The sequence below is a fragment of the Lactuca serriola genome, chromosome 6 (genome assembly GCF_051521515.1).
Source record: "Lactuca serriola cultivar US96UC23 chromosome 6, Lser_US96UC23_V15, whole genome shotgun sequence".
NCBI lineage: Eukaryota > Viridiplantae > Streptophyta > Magnoliopsida > Asterales > Asteraceae > Lactuca > Lactuca serriola.
This window is the reverse complement of record NC_136413.1, coordinates 13,273,572-13,283,818: the sequence shown is the minus strand read 5'-3', so window position 1 is coordinate 13,283,818 and position 10,247 is coordinate 13,273,572. Positions and strand designations below refer to the sequence as shown.

At 30.9% G+C, this 10,247-nt stretch overlaps 1 protein-coding gene across 1 annotated transcript; it reads right to left on the bottom strand.

Moving 5' to 3' along the window:
• Window positions 1–2,318: 2,318 nt before the first annotated feature.
• LOC145058401 (ACT domain-containing protein ACR8-like) lies at window positions 2,319–4,949 on the bottom strand. The gene is made up of 5 exons (XM_079006314.1): window positions 4,623–4,949; window positions 4,213–4,258; window positions 3,987–4,101; window positions 3,225–3,862; window positions 2,319–3,076 (listed from the first exon to the last, which is right to left on the bottom strand). The coding sequence occupies exons 1-5, from the start codon at window positions 4,691–4,693 to the stop codon at window positions 2,618–2,620; spliced, it is 1,329 nt and encodes a 442-aa protein (XP_078862440.1). The 5' UTR covers window positions 4,694–4,949; the 3' UTR covers window positions 2,319–2,617.
• Window positions 4,950–10,247: the final 5,298 nt, after the last annotated feature.

Here is a 10,247-nt window from a genome sequence, read left to right as displayed (position 1 = left end):
GGTAAATTGGAAAATTTTAAAAATTTTCAATTAAATTCAAAGTTTATTTTCATCTATTTTATAAGTTAAATTCAAAATTTGTTGGTTTTTATCAAATATATACGTTATTTCATACCATTTTATTTTCACTTTTTATACAACAATACATAAAAGTTGATTTACATTTATTAATTATTGACAATAAAGTCATAAAATTATTGAAAAACTCTTTTAAAATTTAAAAAGACCAGGTTAATTAGATTTTATTTTATTCTAATAGTCTGTATATGTTACAAAACAAACAATCTTCTTCTTTCAGACTGCAGACATTTGGTTCACCTCTTTTATTGCAGAGGTCTGTAGATATGATTCAAAGACTGCAGACATTTTGCCTCAGAAAAAACAAATAGCGGCTTAGGGTTTAATTATATATTTTCATAAATTTCAAGATTATTATTATTATTATTATTATTATTATTATTATTATACTCGAAGAAAATCATGATCTCCTTCTTCAACAAAAGAAAATAAAAACTAATGAGGTGCAACTTCTGAACTGCTCATATTGATTCTGCCTTAAAACACATTATATTAGCGGTAAATCATAAAAATAATAACAATATTTTGTGTAAAGCCGATGTTTTAGGTAATTTCCATTCTAGCTTTATTTCTTAAAAAGTTAGTGAAGTCGGTCCCTACGTTGGGCGTACGAGACATGTACGTTGAGCGTAGGACTTTTCGTGTGGTCTACATATACGCAGCAGCTCGAGTGTGTATTATGTTATCTTTAGTTAGAGGTGAGTTTTCTCACCACACTAGTGGGTCGAAGGCACAAAGACCGGTTCTTTGATTTGTATGTGTAGGACATGTAACATTATGTGATTATTTCTTATGTGATTTTATATGCATGGACCCAATTTAGGCTTAGAGTCATATGGACCCGGGGTTGATATGGATCCGAGGGTTGATACGGACCTGACACAACATTTGTTGTTGCATAGAGTTGACACGGACCTAGGGGTTGTCACGAACCTGACACAACCACATGCTTTTATATTTATGTGTATTGCTTATGTGGTATTTTGGGGAAGCTTACTAAACGTTCTGCTTACATATATGTTTTTGGTTTCAGATACTTCTGATACAAAAGGGAAAAGCTCGACTTGATGGCATAACATCTCCCCCTCGTGATTTCTGCATTTTATAATCTCTATTACTCTGATATTTATGAAAAGTTGTATTTTGGATATTTTTCGAGACATGTGTTGTTAGGATTGATGATCTGAAAAATGAAATTTTTACTTATGGTTTTTGGGTCGTTACATTTTGAATAATTGTTTAAAATGTATTGAAATTAAAATAATAAACCTCAAATGTGTTGAAATTTCAAACAGAAGTCATTAGGCTCCATCTATGTATTTTAACCTTTATAAGACCTTCCACATCGCAACTTGCAAAACTAGTTTGCAATACCACATCACAAAAATAAAATTGCATGATGGTGAGGTGGCATCTTTTGCATGATCTTACCATTTTACCGATATGGATGCTCTAAGTATGCTTAAATGTTCATCTAAAATATTTAATAATACAAACCATGTTGACTATTTTAGAAACCGGGACTAAATGATGTATTTTTTTTAACAGCTAAAATGAAAATTAAAGACTTGAATGTCCAAAAGTAGTAATCTAACAACTAAGTATAATCAAAACGATTACTATTCGAATAAAATGACAGTTTTATAAAAGCCGTCATTTGTTTTAACCAAACCATATAAAGTAGATAACATATGATCTATGTTGACTTACACTATTCTTTATTTAAATATAATATTAATTTTTATAATTTTTAAAATATCATATTATCCAAATTTTTATATTTAACAAATTTAAAACAGTTTACATTTGTTTTAAATTCTTATTTTTTTATTAATTTACTATTATACCCTTATAGTGAATCTCTCACAAAAAATCCTTCACTCTATCTATCTCAAGTGGCCCCTTCATCCGCTTGCTCTCTTGGTTGATGATTGTTGTTTTAGTTGTTTTAATTTGTCAAGCTATATATGATTTTAAAATTTTGATTTACAAGAAGGATATAAAAGTCAATTGATAAAAACAATTATGTAAATTGACTATAAAATGTTAAAAGTAAAATTTTGGATAAATTTGATATTTTAAAATTTTATGAATGATAAATATAAGATTTAGATATTTGATTGGACAAATATTATATTTTAATATTTAAGAAACACATATTAAATTTTTCCATACATAAATAAATAAACAAATAAAAACTCGTGATATTAAAAGAAGGGATACATTAAAAGATCACAAGATAATACTAAAAAGTAAATATATTTAGAAATCAATCAAACATGTAACGAATTTATGTACATAAATAATCCAATCCACTTCCCAAAACAAATAGCCAAGAGTGGGAGTGGACAATCCAAATTCCAAACCTTCAAAAACCCTGATCCGTATATGTATCTACCAAACCTACCAATAACTACCACAACCACATCCCTCGTATATCTTTTATCTACAAAACAACCCCTCCTTTTTCTATAAAAATTCAAACCACCCCCTCATGTTTCAAAAGAATTTCACTCCACCCCCTTCTTTTCTTTTTCTTTCAAGAATACGATCTCATCAACCCCAAATTATATAAATTCCTTCTCAACAAACTACCAAGTGAAACTAAAACAGCACCTCCAAGACCACCTTCATCCCTCTCAATCTTTTTAAACATCAATGGCAGTTCCTTCACTCTCAAGCAACTCGACCCAATTCTTTCCCTAACAAAATCAATCACCTTTAAATCCACAGAATTCCCAATTCCATCTGTAACATAAAATATATTATGAGCCACACCCATTGTTGTTGATATCTCACACTGTGTCACATTAATCGCATTTTCTCTAAAAGTTCGCATCACTTCAGCCAATAAACCCGGTTTATCAGTTTTGCAGAGCTCAAGCTGTACACCTTCAGGAGCTCGTCTTTCAATGGCGGATCTCAAACACATAATTACACGTTGCTTTTCTGGTTCAGAACTTATCGGGCTTCCATCTATATGTCTGATGAAGAATTCCTAAAACCCAAATTAATAAAAATTAGAACTTTACAAAATTTTGAGAAAACCCCATTTTGAATTTTGAAGTAATCGTTAAGAAAGATTAAAGCTTTAAATGAATTGGGGAAACCCCATTAGAAAAGATGAAGAAAGATTGAAAATTTACCAGATATGCGTCGTCTTCTCTAGTGTTGATAGTGGCATGAAAGACGACGTATTGCATGTCTGTTAAAGTGCAAACGACGTCGAATAAAAGCTTGGGTCGGTCTTTGCCTTGAATGTTGACAACGGAATATTCTTTTTCTGAGCAGTTTTGAACGGATACTAACGGAGAATAACGGCCGCTGGTGTTTATAATCGGAGTTCTTTCGTAATCACGATCTGCGAACATCATTTGATGGAGTCTTCTTTCTGTGTGGGTGACTGCGATTGAGAATGAGGTTTTTGCGCTTCGTATGTCGTTGTCGCCTTTCAAGACGTTTTTCAAACGAGCTTCGATTCTGTTTATTTTTTGGGGTTCTTCAATTGGGGAACCGGAATTACAATCTTTTAGATGGATTATCGCTGCAATTCTGCCGTTGTGTGTCCATACTTTTGATTCGATGATGTCGCAGTTGAGCTCTGATAAAACTGCAAAAACTTCCGATAGAAGGCCGACTCTGTCTGTGCCTGTGAGTTCTAGGGCTGTCATTCCGTCAATCGACTTTGATTTTGTTCTGTTAACGGTTCCGAGAGATTGTTGAATGCAATTGATGATGCTTTCGTCTGTTAATTTGTTGCCATCCAAATTTGTGACATGGAAGACTGTAGATGATGATGATGAGATTGAAAGTGTAATTAGTAACGAAAAGATGCAAACAGGAAAATCTGACAAAATGATTAAAGGATTTTGTTAATTGGAAAAGGTAAAGGTGGAATAGTAGATTACCATCCATGTTCCATCTTCCATCGGAGGAGACGTAACCTTTTTTGATGGAAAGGTTTAGATCTGTGAGGACTTGAACTGCTTCGAGAAGAATTCCGTCTTTCCTGACACTGTCAATCTGAAATCAAAGAAAAAAATGGCGTGAGTCAAACAAATTCGTTGAAAATATGAAAAATTCAAAGTTTGATCGAAGAAATATAGAAGTTGGTCAACAAACTTTGAAACTTACCATGATGCGTGTTGCGTCCACACAACCGGCATTGTCAATCATGACCCTGGCAAAGAGATATGAAACAGACAAATCAGCAAACGCGCAGACTGAAAGGAAATTCAAATTTTGAACTTGAACTTGAAAATTAGGGCAAAATAAGGAAAATTAGTATTGAAAAGTCACAAGTGGATTTTGAATGCAACTTCTGGATGAATTTGTTCTCAATATCTTTGAAAAGTCAAAGAAATTCCGATCATTAGGTCTTAAAATATTATTAAACACAAGACTTAATTCTTGCAGGTAAGAATTTTTCGCTTCGATCTAAACCGAATCAACTTCAAAGTTCAAACCGACATGTTCAAAAAACTTACTCAGAAATCACAAATACAGAAAACAATGATGCGAAAACGAAGAACAAATTAACTTACCGAGGAGTGTTCATACGAACAACAAGCTTTTCATACTCTTCCAAAAACGGTCTCCGGTCCATTTGCATCATCTTCTCTTCTTCTTCAGGCGACGAAATTGTCAGTAACTTATGGATCAGAAGACTTTGCTTTGAAGTGGTTTTTTATGGAGGGAATGGGTTGAAGAGAGAAAGGAAACAAAACAAAAGAGTACAGCTAATAGAGAGCCCAAATTTGAAGAAATTGTTAGCTTTATCGACTAAATCGCCATGAAAGATCACCTCTCTCTTTGTCTCTCTAGAATTACAAAAAGAAGCACTGCAACACGCTTTTCGGTTAATTGTCTCCCTGTGGGTTTAAGTCTTATTTATATTGAAGGCAATAAGTTTCTTAAATAATATGAAAAAGTAAATAAATATATACGAAAAGGACACCAAGTGGATTTTGTAAAATCGTTCTTTAAATGACTTTATAAATATGAATATAGAAACTTTAGTCATATTGGAAAGATTTTTTTACCATGATTAAATAATTAGCTTTTCAATAAATAAGCTTGTTTATTAAACAAACAAAATACACAAAAATGACAAAAATATAATGGAATTATTGTAGTATGGCCTATTAAATATTAAAAACAAAAAAAACTAAATTATATTAATTGATAAAATAAGGAATTTACTTTTTATTTATTATAAGTAATATTTTTTGTATTAAAATATATTATAAATATAGAGTTAGAGTGTATGGCTATTAAAGTTGGAGATTATATTTATTTAAAAATAGAAAGTATTTTATAAAATCTAAAATCTAAATAACGTTCAATTTAGAAAACTGTTTATTCGGGTGCCCGGGGACAACTGCCCGAAATTTGGCTTGATTTTCAATTTCTTTCAATATAAGTCAACTTGACACGTGTCAAGGAAATGGATGCCATGTAGGACCGTGATTGGGGCCCGCACGTGCTCCTTTGCTTGCCTTCAACTTCAAACCATGGGTAGCATTTAAAATGAAGCAACGGCAGGGGACTGCCACGTGGAAAATATTAATTTAAATTTGAATTTAATTAAAAATGTTATAAAAAATAACTAACGACCCGACGGCCACACTTTGACAACAACCGTCTATAAATTGGATTTTCCGTTGTCTAAAATTAACGCCGGTTTTTGTTTTTGTTTTTATATATTTTTTTTAATTCGTAAAATTTTTATTGTTATATGAATCAACTAGGGTTTCTTGTATTTATCTTTGGAAGATTTGGAAGATATGCGCTGGCCAATGAAATTTAATTAATTAACAGAATAAAGTTTTAATATGGAATATTATGTTTTTAATGCGTTTAGTTGATTTTATAAGATCATTAAGTCAATTTGTTTCAATTTTAGCATGATCAAGTTAAGTAAAAATCATATCACAAGTTATTAAATACGTAAGATATGTTTAATTGCCATATAAGTGCAGAATATGATTTTGCAATAATACAATTGACAAGGATCTATGACATTAACAAAATATAAAGAAAACGTGATCTTCAATTATTCTAATTTTGGTGTTTTAATATTTGCAACCTACTCTTTATTTTTAGTATTTTTCAAATTATGAAAATTTCTTAAAACATTTCAATTGTGACATATTTGTAGCTTTATTTCAACTTTAATTTTATTAGATTATATGAAACTCATCAAATTATCAATTTCTAACTTGTTTCAGAATAAATTTGTGTTAACGCAAACTTGTTTGAGAATTGAGACTATATTTATGTTACATCAACCATAAGTTTATCATGAGTTGACAGACAAGTGTCCATCAGCCAATGGTCTAGGATTCAAATTGCATTGTGGATGAAAGTTATAGATTTTTATAGATTCAAGTAACACTGTCAAAAAAAATACATTTTGAATTAATATTCAGACCAAACATTTTCTCGTACAAAGAAATAAAACCTATTTGATATTTTCGAGTGTTGGGTATTAAGATGTAACCTTGAGAAGATTAAGAACAACACTAAAGATGATTGTGTTGTTTCAAATTAAACATCAAACACAAAAAAGATTTAGTGTGGTTCATTTGATGGATTTGATCAAGCTAAGTCGATAGAAAAATTAGAGATTTTTTAATTGATTTCAAGAGGTTACACAAAAACATGTTTGTATTTACTATACTATCATATCCGCTCACGTACCCTTATATCGTTACCACACTCTAGGGTTAGAAATAAATGAAATTTATTTGTAATGGTGTTAACCTAAATGTTTGGGCCAATTTATTTCAAATTGAATAGTCATTATGGTAAATTGGTAAAAGCTAAGTTATTTTTTTAATGGCAGTGTATCCAAAATTGAAGTTATGAGATTCGAAGTTCAGTCAATTTTATTTTGAAATGTTAGATAATATGCGATACCTATTAGACATTTTAATGGTTTTCCTTAGTCCTGACAACTAGGTTGGGTTCGGGTTGACGGGTTGGCGGGTCAGAAAACATAAACTCAGCCCAACCCATATAATATATGGGTTAACGGGTTGGCGGGTCACGGGTTGGTGGGTTGGAAACCTCAACCCAACCCAATACATATAACCCGTCTAAGTATATGGGTTCGCGGTTCACAAGTTAATCGGTCAATCTTAACCCATATAACCCGTTTAATAAATAAGCAACACATTTTAAAAAATAAGGTTTTTTCAACATAAATTCATTAAATGATTAAAGTAATTAACATAAAAAAAAAAAGTTTTCAACAATAATTCACAAAGTCAATAACATCCAAATAAAAATGAAAAATGAAAACATTCATAGAAAGTGGATGTGTTCTTCATTCGTGACTTGTGAGTATCTGAAAATAACAACATGTATTTTTTCTTTTTTTAATTAACAAATCGCAAACGCAGATTAGTCACATACGGATACGGATGGAAATCAAATTTCATTAGCAATTAAATATATCATTTTTTAAATGTAACATATATATATATTAGGGTTGCAAACGAACCGAGCCGAGCTCGAGCCTGACCAGGCTCGGGCTCGACTCGTTTAAATATTTATAGGCTCGAGCTCGAGCTCGGCTCGTTTCGAGCCTCGTGGTACAAAGCTCGAGATCGACTCGTTAAGAATTGTACGGGCACGGGCTCGGTTTAGGATCGGCTCATATACGATATACTCTAATTTCCTAAAATGGTATTTATTAAATTACTATATATTTTAATATATAAAAATAAAAATAAATTTTTTAATTATATATATGTAGGCTCGTTTAGGCTCGCGAGCCTAACTGAGCCAAGTAACAGTGGCTCGAGCTCGAGCTCGTTTAATAAACAAGTCTAATATTAAGCTCGAGCTCGGCTTGGGCTCGTTTAAAATCGATCTCGAGTCGAGCTTTTAACGATTCGATCTCGAGTTATTCACGAGTAGTTTGGCTCGTTTGCACCCCTAATATATATATATATATATATATATATATATATATATATATATATATATATATATATATATGGGTTGGTGGGTTGACCCGCGAACCCAAACAGATAACCCAACCCAACCAATGAAATAAACAGATTGGTGGGTTGGCGGGTTGACGGGCTGGCGAGTCAAAAATATCAACTCAAACCCGTCTATTTTCGGGTTAAGTTAGTGTCGGGTTACGGGTTTGATCGAGAGTTGTCACCCCTAGTTTTCCTTATATGTTCTATAACATTTTAATGGTTTTCCTAAAAGATATAAAATAATAAATACAAAACCAAATGATATAACTAGAATTGACAATAGGTTTCTACCAAACCCAAACTTTTTATTTAAATAGGTTGATATTTCTAATCAAATCCAACCTTTCAGATAAATAGGTTGTCACCGGATTGACACGTTTATGTAATTCTCAACCCAACATATTAAATAAATTGGTTAAACCTGGATTAAGAGGGTGCTTGGATAGGGAAAAAATGGTGTTTATTGCTTATTTTTTATTCCCACCACAATAAGCTAAGTTTAAGTGTTTGGATAGAAACCCTTAAAAATCAGCTTATTGTGATATGAATAAGCTAAATAAACTGATTTTAATAAGCATTCTCCAATTGTTTGTTGTTTATTGCTTATTCCTATCACAAACACTTTTACAAAAACTTTTCATTCCCACCACAATAAGCTAATAAGCTATAAATTAATTTATACAAACACCCCCAAACCCGTTTAAAATAAAAAGATAAATAAATAAACTAAAGATTACACCACTTAAATTAGTTTCAGATTAAATAAACTTTCAAAGTATGATAAAAGCACAATCTTAATTCACAAATTCAAAGGAATTGTTCAAATAACATTAAGGATATGCATTTTCGAAGTGATTTTAAAGTGTAATTAGTGTTTTCGGCGCCAAGAAATAAATATAAGAATTAAGATTGTATTTTTAAAAACATAATTAATAATACAACATTTGTAATTTATAAATTAATACTTAGACTAATACATCATAATATTTAAATTATTATTACATTATATATATATATATATATATATATATATATATATATATATATATATATATATATATAAAAAGTGAAATGGGTTGGTGGGTTGAAAAAATATTGATAACTTTTATCCAACCCAACCTATATAATTAAATGAGTTAGACGGGTTGGCGCATTTACTTTAAATGAGTTGAAAATCTCAACTCAACTTGTTGATTTTGGGTTGTATTCGGGCTGAATTGGTGGGTTGAATCGATTTTTGTCAGCTCTAGATATAACTAATAACCAATAATATTATGTTCTCGTAGATCGTCTTATCTATTGTTTCATGTTAATGTTGAAATTTACGTGTATAAACTATCTTATTTTTTAATTGTTTGAAAAAATTAATAAATAACTTATCAAATATTTTCTATAAAAAATATTTAAACAAAAACTCATTAATCGATTAACTTTTTTCAATTAAAACCAAGTTTAAGTATTGATCCATAAGGTAGAAATCATGTGATACGTGCCAAGAAAATGGCACCATATACTAGAATTAAATAGGGGAGGAGTGATCACGTGACCGGTAAAAGGGCGCATTGTCATCGGTCACCCCCCACGCCACCTTCTTTCACATAAATACTTGTGATGTCGGCCCTACTGCATGGGGCTTGGCTTGCCCCTCCCTGTCTCTCAACACGCGATTCCTTTTTACTTGCCATGTTTTGTGGACTTGTTTTATTTCTTTTTTTTTTTTTTTTAATATTTTGATATAAATAATACTCCATCTGTCCCAATATTATTATCCACAGACAAAAAACACACAGATTAAAAAAAATATTAATTACCATTAACTTTATATAATAAAATGACAGTTTTGTTCTTACTTTGCATTTAATGTTCCATTAAATGCTTAGTTGGTTGAGTAATAATGAGGGGGTATTTTGATAAAAATGTTATTTATTTTTAGAAGTGGACTATTATTTTGGGACAAACCAAAAAGGAAAGATGGACTATAATTTTGGGACGGAGGGAGTAATAATTAAGATGTATCAAAATTTAAAACTAATCTTTATTTTTATTTATTACTAATTGTCTAATTCATTGACTCATGTTATTTAAGATATCTTTGCCTGTGTTGCAAGACAACTATGATAATTTACCAGATTTTAATGTCAATAATATACATATTAATTGGCTATCTAATAT